The sequence below is a fragment of the Macaca nemestrina genome, chromosome 1 (genome assembly GCF_043159975.1).
Source record: "Macaca nemestrina isolate mMacNem1 chromosome 1, mMacNem.hap1, whole genome shotgun sequence".
NCBI lineage: Eukaryota > Metazoa > Chordata > Mammalia > Primates > Cercopithecidae > Macaca > Macaca nemestrina.
In genome coordinates, this window is record NC_092125.1 from 141078329 (window position 1) to 141093939 (window position 15611).

General features: G+C 37.4%; 1 protein-coding gene across 3 annotated transcripts in view; it reads left to right on the top strand.

The window, feature by feature from the left end:
* LOC105485390 (glomulin, FKBP associated protein) overlaps positions 1-15611 on the top strand; it is a 65335-nt gene that overhangs the window by 37422 nt on the left and 12302 nt on the right. For 2 of the 3 annotated variants that reach the window (XM_071079208.1, XM_011747699.3), the window contains exons 8-16: positions 1996-2183; positions 3869-3922; positions 5504-5534; positions 5637-5726; positions 6913-6954; positions 7164-7237; positions 9022-9106; positions 9922-10031; positions 10738-10801. In XM_071079208.1, coding sequence (XP_070935309.1) covers positions 1996-2183; positions 3869-3922; positions 5504-5534; positions 5637-5726; positions 6913-6954; positions 7164-7237; positions 9022-9106; positions 9922-10031; positions 10738-10801 — 738 coding nt within the window. Of the gene's footprint in view, positions 1-1995; positions 2184-3868; positions 3923-5503; positions 5535-5636; positions 5727-6912; positions 6955-7163; positions 7238-9021; positions 9107-9921; positions 10032-10737; positions 10828-15611 lie in introns of all 3 variants that reach the window. The other variant, XR_011613328.1, reaches the window with a different exon arrangement.

The window sequence follows — 15611 nt, forward strand, 5'->3', positions numbered from 1 at the left end:
CCATCTCTATAAAAAAATTAAAAATAAAAGTAAAATAGTGGGCGTGGTGGCATGTACCTGTAGTCCCAGCTACTCAGGAGACTGAGGAAGGTGGATTGCTTGAGCCTGGAGAAGTCAAGGCTGCAGTGAGCCATGATCATGCCACTACACTCCAGCCTGAGTGACAGAGTGAGACCTTGTCGCCAAACAAACAAACAAACAAACAAAAAAAACAGGGCTACCTTACTCTGGAAGAAACACATGTAGCATTGGCTGAATAAAGAAATGAAGCTTCATGATGAAGGACATTTGGAATCAGAGTGCAATAAACTTTTTGTCTTGTAGCTATAACAAGAATGCATGGCTTTGAAAATCACTGCAGCAGTATATATTTAGCATCTGGTTGCTGAATAGCAGTCTCTTGTGACTGAGGATGATTTTCCATGGTTCCTTTTTGTATTCTGAAATGACTAATGGAACCATCTGGGATCAGCAGATTTTAACTCCCTGAAGGCTGGAAAAGACTTACTTGGCTTTATGATTCCCCATAAAGTCAAGCCCGGCGCTTTGCACTTAAGTGTTTATTGAATAAAAGAGTTACTTGTGTGGAAGTTATTCATTCTGCTTTAGCTGTTTTTGTCATTCATTCCCTTTTAACTCCTATATGGTAGTTTGTTGTGACTTTAACTTTCTTACGCTTTTTTTGTGGAGCTGCTCAATAAATATTTGACATAGGTATTATGCCGTTTTATGGCTCATCCAGTGTCACACAGCTAGTGAGTGGCAGAGCCAAAGCTCAAAATCAGTTTCAGTGGATTCTGAAGGTCAGGCGCTTTGTGGTACACTAGAATTAGTACCAGTATAAGAGGCATAGGGTGATCCTGTTTCCTGAGCATAAAGCTTTATTTAGCCCTGTGGTCCTACCCACTCATGCAAGGATGCTTCTTTCTCATCTGACATGAGAGCCCAGATGACTTGAGAGATCAACAGTGTCTCCTCAACGCTGCCCTGCCCAGCGTTCCTGCAGCCCGCTCTCTACAGGCAGTGTCAGTGGAACGTTGTTCCTGGAGTATTCTTCGTTTTAGTTGCTTTACCCTTGCTTCATATATTTGTGTCTCACATTTTAGATTGCGTTGAAATATCCCTGAAGCACTTTTTAAAAAAAAAAATTGTGGTAAAATATACATAAAATTCATCATTTTAAACTTTTTTTAAACTATGATTCTGAATTTAGAATACTTCTGATGTATAAAACGCTATGTAAAATATGATTTTGCTGTTGGCTTCTGTATTAGTTTTTCACTGCTATATAACAAATTCCTATAAACTTAGTTTAAAACAGCGTACCTTTGTTATCTCACAGTTTCTATGGATCAGGAGTCCAGCCACAGCTTAACTGGGTCCTCTGCTCGGGGTCTTATTGGGCTACAGGCCAGTTGTTGACTGGGCCTGTAGTCTTTATCAGAAGCTTAACTGGGAAAGATCCACTTCCAGGTTTCCGCTGTTGGCAGAATTCATTTCCTCCAAGCTGTAGGACTGAGGTGCCCATTTTCTTGCTGGCTGTCAGCCAGGGACCACATTTAGCTTCTAGGATCTGCCTGTAGTTGGTCCCTTGCCATGTAGTTCTGTCCATGAGCCTTCTCATAACATGGCAGCTTAGTTCTTTAAAGCCAGCAAGGGAGAGTTTCTGACTCTCAGGGAAGGCCTGGACCCCCTTTAAAAATCTACCTGATTAAGTTAGGGCCACCCAGGATGGTTTCCTTTCTGAATGACTCAAAATCAACTGATTTGGGACCTTAATTACTTCTGTAGAAACCCCTTCACTTTTGTCTTATAATCTAATCATGGGAGTGACATCTTGGCATATTCTGTTGGTTGAAAGCAAGTCTCGTAGGTCCCACTTATGCTCAAAGGGAGTGATTACACTCCCCTTGGTGAGAATATGGAGTCTGAAAACGGGGCAGGGGGCGTCTTAGAGTCTGTGTGCTACGGTTTCCTTTTTTATCCATTTCATAGGGTTTTTTATCAGCAATTGGATACCCTTTCCCCAAAATGATTTTTAATCATGGAAGGAAAAAGAGAACTTGGAATTACCTTGAATTTGAAGAAGAAGAAGATAAACAGTTAGCAGACTCAATGGCTTCTCTGGCATATCTGGTATTTGTACAGGGCATCCGTATTGATCAGCTTCCAATGGTCTTAAGGTAAGAGTTAGTGTTTGGTTTATTCATGTATTCCAAAAGGAATTTCATAAAATTCTCATCTATCTAATGTCCAATATATGCACATTAACACACTAATACATTTTAAATAAATAATAAAGGCTATTTTTAATAAGAATGGTCCCAGCTATAATCTGTTAAAGATAGCAGTAGACAAGTAATGAAAGTGGGGGGTGTTGAAATAGGTGTAAGGGAATGGTGGGGACAAGAATCAGAAGATGATAAACTGGGCTTGGTTTTGAAGCTTTTGAGACCACCCTGGAACTAGCCAGGTACCCAGGGTATCATCATCTTTTCACTGGATTACGGCTGTAATCCTAAGTGGATACTAATATATCCACTTCGACTGCCTTTTAATTTAACACATTCTCAACATACCAGAAAGTGAAGCCTTAAAAGAAGTCCCTTACTGAAAACCCTCCAGTGGCTTCGTATTGCTTTAAGAATAGTGTCTTAATGCCTTTGCATAACTTCTGAGACAAACTTATGCTTGGTCTGTTCCCTGCTCGATTGTCCTGATTCATCTCCTACCACCTTTCCTCTTGTTTGCTATGCGCCAGTGACACAGACCTTCTTTTGTTTCTTGTTTAAATGTTATGCGTTTTCCAGCTATTTGGCCTTTGTATATGCTTAAAATTATCTTTATCCTTAAATGTCACTTTCTGAGCAAAGCCTTCACTCACCACCCAATTTAGGTTGAATCCTTCCATTATAATTACCTTGACCTTGTCTTCTTTTCCCACAATGTTCGTTAAAATTATTTTTAAAAGATATAATTTTATAATGTAATATCTTCTGGACTTTGAGTTCTGTGATAATAAGGATTGTGTTTTTGTCTCTAAGCATTGGGTGTTTGTGTGAGTTTGTATATTTATGAATATACCTAGGAGTATATTTGTATGTAAATGTTGCGATAATGGCTATCATTTGCATGTGCACCATGTATGAAACATTATGCTAATAACTTTATATGCATTATCTCATCCTTATAATAAGCCTGTGAAATAGAGCATTCTTTCATTTTACAGATGAAAATAACAGGCTTAGACAGGTTAATATACCACCGAAGATCTAACTACTTTGTGGCATAGGTGGGATTCAGACAGCTCTGTCTGACCCCAGAGCCTGTACTCTTAAGCATCACAGTCTATCACCAAAATAACTTATACAGCATATGTGTATTGATTTGCTAGGGCTCCTGTAAAAAAGTGCTACCAACTGGATGGTTAAAATAACAAATAGTTTGTCTCATAGTTCTGGAGGCTCCTTCTGAGGGTTGTGAAGGAGAATCTTCTCCATGCCTCTCCCCTGGCTTCTGGTGATTTGCTCGCAATCTTTGATGGTCTTTGGCTTGTAGATGCATTATCCTGTTCTCTGCCTTCATGTTCATATGCTGTTCTCCCTGTGTGCTTGTGTCTGTCTCCAAACTTTCCTTTTTTATAAGGACAACAGTCATATTGGATTAGGGCCCACCCTAATAATCTCACTTTAAATTGATTACCTCCATAAAAACCCCTATCTCCAAATAAGGTCAGATTCTGAGGTACTGGAGGTATGGACTCTAACATATGTTTTTTGGGGGAGATACAATCCAACCCATAACAGTATGTATGTGCGTACATCTCTGTGTGTGTATTATATATATATTTGTTTTGTTTCTATTTTAGCCCATTGTACCTTTTGCAGTTTAATATGGGGCATATTGAAGTCTTTTTGCAAAGGTAAGATCATTTAGATGGTATCTCAAAATGAAATAGTGTTAAAATAGTCCTTGTTAAGATCAGCAGAGACTGCCTTCTCTTTGCTAGGCTCTAATTAATTAATTGGTTATTTTATAGAACAGCTTGGCAAATAATTCACGAGAGAGACAGAAATGAGTCAAAGAGGTTTTACACCAAAGTCTCTTTTATTTTAAACCTAAGACAGTATTAAGATTTTTGTCTTAAGGGCTTTTCCAGTCATCTCTTTCTAAGATTTCTTCCCTTATTCCAAAAGTTGGTAATTAAAACACCCCTACCCTACTGCATCCTCCTCCATCCTAAGGAAGGGCAGTCAATAAAAGACATTCATCCATATTTTTCCTTCATGGACACAGTCTGTGAATTGCATCAAAAGGAAGGAGGTGTCTTGACTTCCACTTTTTATAATTGAGATTATTGACAGTGATATCATTTAATTACAACTTTTCTCGTTTGAGGTGCTAAGCAGCAGGACTTTCTATTAAAAAAAAAAAAAAAAAAAGGCCAGGCATAGTGGCTCACGCCTGTAATCCCAGCACCTTGGGAGACCAAGGCAAGAGGATTGCTTTACCCCAGGAGTTTGAGGCCAGTCTCTCTCTACAAAAAATCTGAAAAGTTAGCCAGGTGTGGTGGCGCATGCCCGTTGTCCCAGCTACTTGGGAGGCTGAGGTGAAAGAATTGCCTGTACCGGGGAGGTCTAGGCTGCAGTGAGCAGAGATCACACCACTGCAGTCCAGCCTGGGCAACAGAATAAGACCCTGTCTCAAAAGAGAAAAAAAAGGAAATTACAGAGTAACAAGTATACATAATTTCTAGACAGAAATTATTAAAGAATTTCGCAAAACTGTATGCTTTGTTTTCTTTCACTATAACATGTAACATGTTTAAATTATCCCCTGAGATCAGTTAGGGCTTTGCAATTATCCTCCTGGAACACTAGTGACAGTTTATCAATCCCATCTCTTACCAGGTGAAGGAAGATTTGTAACATGGCAATGTGCAAATCTTCAGCATACAAGGCAGGAATTTCCAAGGATCTCCTGGCACAAGTAGTTACTAACTCTGTAAATTTGCTGTATTTTGTATGTGTTAATGATTTTATATTCATTACATTTAGTTTCTGTTATTCATACAGTGATAGTATGTATTGTTTTGAATCTAAGTCCTATATTCTTGAGATTTCCAAACTGCATAGTCATTGAATCTTTTTTTGAATAAAAAGAATTGGAAAGATTTTACAGAACAATCAACTGGAATATATAGCATTGGTTATATCAGGTATAGTTAGTTTCTTAGCGCTTGCTGTTGGAGATCTATTGTTTTGAAGTTAGGAAATAATCCCTGAATAGATTTATTTTGGTCAGATTTAGCGGTCTTAGCCAAACCAAAAGACAGATCAAAGATGGATTAAAACTTTTGATCAAGTTCTTCAACAGAATTTCTCCTTAATGATACACATTTTAAAAGTGTTAAAATTTCAATTTTTGCTGTATTTTTCATCAGATGAAGTATCCTTCTAAAATAGTTTACAAATTCATGATAAATTGTAATATTATTTTTCAGAACAGAAGAGTCTGTTATCTCCAAAGGATTGGTAAGATGTTTGTTCCCATTATAACTTAAATACATAGTCTTGTCAACAAATAACAGCTGTTGACTTCACTATATATGTATCTGCATATATTTTAATCTGTAGGAGCTGCTGGAGAATAGTTTATTGAGAATAGAAGACAGTAGTCTACTTTACCAGTACTTAGAAATCAAGAGTTTTCTTACTGTACCTCAGGTAAATAAAATATGTATTCTAATATTGAAAATAGCCCTTTGCCTGTTCTGAACTTAAAATAAGGTCTTTTCTGATTCCTTTCCCACTCTCTTCTCTGCAACCTTTGAAAACTCTGGTGTAATGCTGTCCAGTAGAACTTTGACAATATGAAAGCCACTAACCAAACTGAACACTTGAAATGTGACTAAGGAACTAAGTTGTTTTGTGTGTGTGTGTATTTTTTTTTTTTTTTTTGAGACGGAGTCTTGCTCTGTCACCCAGGCTGGAGTGCGGTGGCACTATCTCAGCTCACTGCAACCTCCACCTCCCGGGTTCACACCATTCTCCTGCCTCAGCCTCCCGAGTAGCTGGGACTACAGGTGCCCGCCACCATGCCCAGCTGATATTTTTGTATTTATAGTAGAGATTGAGTTTCACCGTGTTAGCCAGGATGGTCTTGATCTCCTGACCTTGTGATCCGCCCGCCTCCCAAAGTGCTGGGATTACAGGCGTGAGCCACTGCGCCCAGCTGGAACTGAGTTTTAAATTTAAATTTTAATTTGTTTAAACATGGATAGCTATTAGAGGCCACCATTATAGATAGCACAGCGTCCAGTAGAAAAGCATAACTTTCTTCTTTCAGTACTTTATTTCTGTAGGGATCTTGGAAAATGAAGCTCCTTTATGTTTCTCATAACTCAAGTTCTCAGGACTCCATCCAAGGCATCCACAGACTCATTACCATAAAGACTAATATACATTTTGTTTTTCCCTCCTATGGTTTATTTTGCCCAGTACTCTTTGTTATGATATCCAAGGACATCCTTAGATTTCAGTGTGGGAACTGGTTTTCCTGATATTTAAATAGAAAAACATGGTTTTTGTTAACATATTGTTTGATTGTTTTTAATTAATAAATTATATTTCCGTGGGTTTGATTTCATTTTCTTGCCACTGTAGACATAATTGAAAATTATCATTTGCTTTTAAAAGTACGCTTTGTGACACTCTACTCAATATCACTTAAAAAATCAATTGTAGTTAGCTTTCTGGAATGGAAGGCTTAGGGAAAAATTAATTTACTTCACTTTTAAATCTGCTACCCTCACTTCTCTGAATTTTTAGTAACCTATTGATGTATTGTAGTTGTTTGTTTGCAGTCAGTATAATCTGTTTACATCTGAATTTTACATTTTTTTATTTCCAGGGCTTAGTGAAAGTAATGACACTTTGCCCCATTGAGACACTGGTATGTAAATGTTTGGAGACTAAAGAATAATGAGTTACAATGAGAAAATTTGACAAATAATTTAATCTTCTTTTTAAAATTTTTAATTTGTAAAATTTTTATATATTTAGGAGGTACAAGTGTGGATTTATTACATGCATGAAATGGATAGTGATGAAGTCTGGGCCATCTATTCATTTGATATAATAATATTGTTTGTTCCATTTTAGAGGAAAAAGAGTTTAGCTATGCTTCAGCTGTATATTAACAAGTTGGATTCACAAGGCAAATATACATTATTTAGGTATGTATCAAGCATGGCTAATTGCTAAGTGTGTGGCTGATTAAAAATGATGTTAATGCCATGTAATTGTTTTAGGGCGTAGTGTGTCGGTATGTTTTACATGTAATTCAACTCTGGTTAGAAGCCATATTATACATTCTCAGTGATGGCTAGAGAAAGGGTTAATCAAATATTTCAGATACATACTATATATGTCTATATTTTGTATGACTAATAGTATATATTGCAGTTCAATCAATTGGAATACTCTAAATTTGAAATAGACCTAAAAATAATTAAACTGGGATGATGCTCCTGCTAGAACTTTGTGTATGTCACTAATCTCCATTACTCACAGTTGAAATTGATGGCTTTGGAATTACAACTTTCATAGGCTATGCACTATGTTAATAGTAAGAGCTTACTAATAGTGCTCTTTGAGGTGGATAAGATTCTAGCAACTCTCTAAAGATTGGTAAACTTGCTAATTTTCTGTGAAGAGCCAAATGGTAAATATAGGTTTTATGGGCTATACAGTCTCTGTTGCAACTGCTCAGTGTTGACTTTGTATTGGGGATGGGTGTGTTCCAGTAAAACTTTATTGATAAAATTGGGCAGCAGGCTGGATTTGCTAAAATGTCTTACTTGGGATTGGCCAGTATTAGCACTGTTGTTTTTGTGGGGGTGCAGCAGTGTGATCATGGCTCACTGCAGCCTTAACCCTTGACCTCCCAGCTTCAGGTGATCCTCCCACCTCAGCCTCCCAGGTAGCTGGGACTACAGGTGCATGCCATCATGCCCAACTAATTTTTTTGTGGAGACAAGATTTTTCCATGTTACCCAGGCTGGTCTCAAACTCCTGGGCTCAAGCGATTCACACCTACCTCAGCCTCTCAAAGTGTTGAGATGACATGCGTGAGCCACCATGCCCAGCCAACACTCTTGATCCTATCTTTTCTTGTTGTTCTATTGGCAGTAAGAGCAAGTTTATGAAATCTCAATTCTTAGGTATTATACTAGCTTTCCTATTCTATTCTATCTGTAGCTCTACCAATAAATCCCCTTTTTTTCTTAAGCTAGTCATACCTAGTTTTTGTGGGGTTTTTTTTGTTTTTTTGTTTTTTTTTTTGCAATTAAGCTACTCTAGCACTAGACTACTTTCACAGGAAAGAATTTGGGGATTTTTTAGACTATTATGTTAGTGTCCTTTCTTGCCATGTTAAATTATTGTAACTATGGGCATTAAAAATACTCAAATTTGGTTTGATAGAAATGGCTTGTTGGAAGATCCAGTTATAAATAAGAATTTATGGGTCAGGTGTGGTGGCTCATACCTGTAATCCCGGGACTTTGGGAGGCTGAGGCGGGCGGATCACGAGGTCAGGAGTTTGAGACAAGCCTGGCCAACGTGGTGAAACCCCGTTCTACTAAAAATATAAAAAATTAGCCAGACATGGTGACTGGCACCTGTAATCCCAGCTACTTGGGAGGCCGAGGCAGGAGAATCACTTGAACCGGGAGGCAGGGGTTATAGTGAGCCGAAATCGTGCCATTGCGCTCCAGCCTGGGCAACAGGGTGAGACTCTGTCTAAAAAAAATAAAAAAATAAGTTACCATTTAGTGAGAACAATAACTATTACAGGTGGCTTTGTAATTGGTTGATCACCTTGCTAATTGCCATTACTGTGGGGTTTTTATTCCTAGAAGTAACACATGGCCTCTTTGCATTTGTAAGACTTTTATCACCATTTAATTCTAATGCCATCCAGGATAATTTCACATGTATTGTAATTTTTGCTTTCAAGGTGCTTATTGAATACAAGTAATCACTCAGGTGTGGAGGCTTTTATTATTCAAAATATCAAAAATCAAATTGACATGTCATTAAAGGTAAGAACATAGCCAAAGTGTCAATTGCCAATTTATTTTGTAGGGTATATTTATTCATATGTAGAATACATTTAATGTGAGTTATTGCTCTATCTCTAGTATTAATTACTATTACTTAAATATTAAGGCATATTTTTTTCCCCTATTTCTACTATGTTTTAAAAACTCTGAATTTGGAAATTTTGTTAACTGTAAGTTTAAATTGTATTCTTTGAGCTTTTTTTTTTTTTTTTGGATACAGGGTTTCACTCCTGTCACCCAGGTTGGGTGCAGTGGCACGATCTCGGCTCACTGCAACCTCCACCTCCTGAGCTCAAGCAGTCCTCCCAAATCAGCCTCCCGAGTAATTGGGACTGCAGGTGCCCACCACTGCACCTGGCTGAATTTTGACTTTGTAGAGATGGAGTTTCACCGTGTTGCCCAGGCTTGTCTTGAACTCCTGAGCTCAAGTGATCCACCTGCCTTGGCCTCCCAAAATGCTGGGATTACAGGTGTGAGTCATCACTCTGGACCTCTTTTAGCTGATATTGTGGCTTCTTTTTGTTTTGTTATATGCTTCTGAAAAATGAATGGAAACTTAAGTCTCTTCTGTTTGTGAGTACTCAGTAATTCTAAATGGAAAACAGAGTGACCAGTGTTCTCAAACTGGCAGGGTTTGTTCCTGGTGTCTGGGAAGTGAATGAAAGTATGGAAATTAAAGTTAAAAAATATATTTTAAATGTGCAATTCTTTATTTTCGTAGTGTCAAGGTATTAGAAAAACACATGAATTATCAAGCTATTTAAAGCCTTTCTCAATTTTTCGTTGTTTTTCAGAGAACACATAACAACAAATGGTTTACAGGACCACAGTTGGTTTCCCTTCTTGATTTGGTACTTTTTCTTCCCGAGGGTGCAGAAACAGATTTACTGCAAAACTCAGATAGGTGAGGTGACCATTACTGAAGTTCACATAGTGAATTCAGAATAAAATGGGAAACATCTGCTTAGGGAACCTAAAGTAATAAAATGTCTTTTCCTGTGATTTTATGATTTATGGCTAATTCATTAAGTTACATAAAGATTTTTCATATATAAGTGATTTGATAATGTGTAGAAACAAAATAAAAAGCTCCTCTTTCTAGGTGAATGACCAAAAACCAGGATTTGATAGCTTTTATGTACCCAGCATTCCACAGAAATTTGCAATGACAGCATTTGTGACTTAAAACTAAAAATCTGTGTATGTATGTAATTTATGTGTTTAGATTTTGTTGTTTTATTGTTTTCCAGGTCATTTTTTTTTCATATAGAACATATAATTTCAGTTTCAGTATACTGGAATGGATATTGAGAAATGGTTAAAAGCATTTGAAAAGGAATCTTAAAATTCAGAAAGCAAGAGATGATGCTCTCAAATACTAAAGATAACACTTTTTTAAAACAAGGATAATAATTTTCACAATTGTATTATTTGAACTTCAATGGAAAACAAGAGTGATAAGTTATTACTACTCAAAAAGATATTAATGGAAATAGTTTCTATTGGCAAACCTAATTATAAAAATATGCCCAAAGTTTTAGCTTATTAATTGAGATTTCTGTTGACTATATAAAACCATACTGTAAGTAACATGTATTTTCAATTAACAGGATTATGGCTTCATTAAATTTATTGAGGTATTTGGTTATCAAAGATAATGAAAATGACAATCAAGTAAGTGGAGTATTTGAAAAGAAACTGTGAGTATATTCAAAAGGCATAAAGAATGTTTCAGATATTCAGTACCTAAAGCCAATATTTAATGTCTTACCCAGCTATCAAGGCCAGGAAGAGTTCCAACAATTATTCTGAAACCTGAAGTTAATTCCCAGGAGCATTTACCACCCCACATCCAGCTTTCCTTTCCCTTTCCATTTCCTATTGTATGTCTGTTTTCTTGCTGAAAGCACTTCGTTCTGTTGCGTAAATAAGTTGCAGGTCCTAAGTCAACTAACCTTGTGGAGCTCAATGTACATATGGGTGTCTTGTTCAGTTTCCTCCACCTCTAGCTCATGAGCTATATAAAATCATCTGATATTTTAATATTGCCTCATCAGACATGACAAATTGAGGCATTTTCAGCACTAAAACAGAATTTAATAGCACTTTTTAAATAATGTTTAGGAAGTTGGATTTTTTAAAAATAGCAGATCATTAGAAGTATTCAATAAATAGAAAACTATTTGAGGGAGATTTGTCATACAGTAAAATTATATTTGCTTTTTATCTTCTCTTTCTACCCTGTTCTGATAATTGCTTTCCCTATATGTGTCACCTCTATTAGCTAGAACTGCCTGAATCATGTGTTGTTAATTGGTTTTTTTTTTTTTAGTAATTGATTTTTATATAAAGATGCCAAAGAAAAAAATTTTTTTTAATTAGGTAAATTGTGATTTGGGAAGAAAGTTTATGGGAAAAGTAGCAGTCTCTTTCCTTCCTGACAGATCTACAGTAGATTCAGTGATTTGACCCCCTGTTCATCCCTCTGCAGCTGAAAATAGCTATTTGCCATCACTGACTAGTGCTTACTCTGTGTCAGGTGCTATTTTTTTTTTTTTAACATTTTGTTGTGAAAACTTTCAAATGTACAGCAAAGTTGAAAGAATTTTATAGTGGTCATTGGTTTACCCACCACCTAGAGTCTATGATTCTACTGTACTGACTTCATCATGTATCTATCACTCCACCCTCTATCACTCCATCCGTCTATCTTATCTTTTGATGTATTTCACAGTAAACTGCAGACATCAGCATACTTTCTCCTAAATATTTCAGCTGCATTTCATTAAATTAAGTATTTGTAGTTTTTCTTTGAGGTAAAATTTACATAATGAAATGTTCAAATTTTAAGTGTATATTCACTGAATTTCAACTAATGCATAGATCTATATTACTAAAACCCATATCAATATAGAACATTTCCAACATCACAAGAGGTTCCTCATGCCCCTTCCCAGTTAATTCTGACTTCATTGCGCCACTCACCCCTGTCAGGGACAACCACTGTTCTGCCCAAGTGCTACATATCATTTATTCTTCAGAGAGGGTCTCGTTCTCTTGCCCAGGCTGGATTACAGTAGTATAATCATGGCTCACTGCAGCTTTGACCTCCTGGGATCAAGAGATCCTCCCACCTCGGTCTCCCAAAGTGCTGGGGTAACTTCCAGGCATGAGCCACCATGGACAGCCAAGAAAAGGACTCTTTATTTTTTACTTTTCATAGATAACGTAGGTGAAAAAAGATCATTAACTTGCACAAGGGCAAACATCTGGAAAGTGGTAGAAATAGCTATGACCCCAGGCAGTGGCCAGAACTTTCTAAATCACAAACTAAATCCTGATTCCTGAAGGAGCTTGTGATAAAAATTGAAAAGCTACAATATAAAATTCAGCAGCAGTAGAGGCCCTGAGACTTCAGGAAGGTGGCCTTAGGGTAGGGTATAAGTTTTTATTTTTTTAGTAATCAAGAAAGGCTATACATACTTGAGAGATTATCTGACTTGCCTGACAAAAACAAAAGGAATCTTGTTGATTAGGATTGATAGATGTGTTAGATATGGAACACAGAGTCATACAAAGGCCGCAGATTGGTCTCTGCCTAGAGAGGGAAGACTTGAGAGCAGTTTAGCATTGTGCAGTGTCTGCTGTACTATCCATAGATGATTCCTCACTTTTGTTTGGCATGTACATTTTCTGGTAAGGAAAAGGATACAGCCAGCCTGTAGGACTGCTTTTTTTTTTTCTCAAAGAGACAGTGTGTCACTGTAATGCCCAGGCTGGAGTACAGTGGCACAGTCACGGCTCACTGCAGCCTCAAACTCCCCAGCTTAAACAATCCTCCCACGTCAGCCTCCCAAAGTGCTGGGATTACAGGCACTTCTTTTTTTTTCTTTTTTGAGACGGAGTCTCACTCCGTCGCCCAGGCTGGAGTGCAGTGGCACGATCTCTGCTCACTGCAATGTCCACCTCCTGGGTTCAAACGATTCTCCTGCCTCAGCCTCCTGAGTAGGTGGGACTACAGCCAGGCACCACCACACCAGCTGATTTTTGTATTTTTACTAGAGATTGGGTTTCATCATGTTGCCCAGGCTGGTCTCAAACTTTTGACCTCAAGTGATTCTCCCTCCTCAGCCTCCCAAAGTGCTGGCATTACAGGTGTGCGCCACCACGCCCAGCCAACAGGCATCTCTTATTTAATGGCTTTTAACAATTTTTCTAAGGGATCAAATATTCCAAATTATTGCTTTATAAGTTACCATAAGAATTATACCAGGGAAATTAGCAAAAATCCAGTCTAAGCTGGCAACCTGACATCTTTTAGGCTCTTAAGAGCCTGTCTATCTTGGAAACATTTCTCCTGAGTGTAATGACAATAGGTCATGTGTATAATTGAGAGGCAAATATGTCTACTGTGGTTAATAAAAAATGAATGACAGTTTCTGAGTTTTTGGAAGATTTGGTTAAAGAAAAAACAAAATGGGCAGGGCGTAGTGGCTCACGCCTGTAATCCCAGCACTTTGAGAAGCCGAGATGGGCAGATCACGAGGTCAGGAGATCGAGACCATCCTGGCTAACACGGTGAAACCCCTTCTCAACTAAAAATACAAAAAAAACTCAGCCGGGAGGCTAAAGCAGGAGAATGGCATGAACCGGGAGGTGGAGCTTGCAGTGAACCGAGATCACGCCACCCCACTCCCCCCAGGCGACAGAGCAAGACTACGTCTCAAAAAAAAAAAAGAAAGAAAAAACAAAATGATGGTCTGGTGATGCTGAAATATGGGGCATTTTATTCAAAAGGACTCCTACCAGTACCTATTTTTGAGCACTTAAGTGTGCTAAGAGGGTAATTAGATGAAAAGCAGACACACAGAAATATGAGCAGGAAGATTTGAGAGAATCACATTCAAATACAAAGACAACAAAGTGATTCATAATTGAATAATAATCCATTTCTTTTCTTGCTATTTTGGGTTACTATCAACTGACTTACTCTCTTCAGAAGCCATCCCTTCTCACCCTACTATTTCATGCCTCTTGTATCTCCTTGCTCAAGTTTCAGGCACCTTCTCTTACTCTTGAATTTCACATAACTTTTCTTGAATATTGTAGTACAAACATGCTCCCATCTTTACTAGTAAAACCAACTTAGTTTTTATACCAAATATTATCTATTTGGTGAGTATCTTTAAATAATTATTAGTTGTTTTGAATTACAATAATTTATTCTAATACATATCTCATAATCATGTTATCCCTTCTGTCCTATGTACTCATATCCTTTCCCATCCATCTGTTCACTCATCTTTTTTTCTAAAAAGTTTGTAATTATAGTATGTAGAATGAAAGCTGGGACAAGGGAAACAATGAGATGGCAAAGTCCACAGGTAAGTATCAGGAATTTTAAAATTGAATTGTTTAATGTGTGTGTGTGTGCTTTTCATTTAGGAAAAAAAACTATATCTTGTATAATAAATACACATACATAAAATTCTGTATAATCCATATTTTGGGTGGTCATTTAAGTTTGTTTTTTTTTTTAAATACTTTAAGTTCCGGGATACATGTGCAGAACGTGCAGGTTTGTTACATAGGTATACACGTGCCATGGTGGTTTGCTGCACCCATCAACTCGTCATCTATGTTAGGTGTTTCTCCTAATGCTATCCCTCCCCTATCCCCCGAGCCCCAACAGGCCCCAGTGTGTGATGTTCCCCACCCTGTGTTCTCATTGTTCAACTCCCACTTATGAGTGAGAACATGTGGTGGTTGATTTTCTGTTCCTGTGTTAGTTTGCTGAGAATGATGGTTTCTAGCTTCATCTATGTCCCTGCAAAGGACATGAACTCATCCTTTTTTATGGCTGCATAGTATTCCATGATGTATATGTGCCACATTTTCTTTATCCAGTCTATCATTGATGGGCATTTGGGTTGGTTCCAAGTCTTTGCTATTGTGAATAGTGTTACAGTAAACATACATGTGCATGTGTCTTTATAGTAGAATGATTTATAATTCTTTGGGTATATACCCAGTAATGGGATTGCTGGGTCAAATGGTACTTCTGGTTCTAGATCCTTGAGGAATCGCCACACTGACTTCCACAATGGTTGAACTAGTTTACAGTCCCACCAACAGTGTAAAAGCGTTCCTATTTCTCCATATCCTCTCCAGCAGCTGTTGTTTCCTGACTTTTTAATGATCGCCATTCTAACTAGTGTGAGATGGTATCTCATTGTGCTTTTGATTTGCATTTCTCTAATGAGCAGTGATAATGAGCTTTTTTTCATGTTTGTTGGCCACATAAATATCTTCTTTTGAGAAGTGTCTGTTCATATCCTTTGCCCACTTTTTGATGTTTTTTTTTTTTTCTTATAAATTTGTTTACGTTCCTTGTAGATTCTGGATATTAGCCCTTTGTCTGATGGATAGATTGCAAAAATTTTCTCCCATTCTGTAGGTTGCCTGTTCACTCTGATGATAGTTT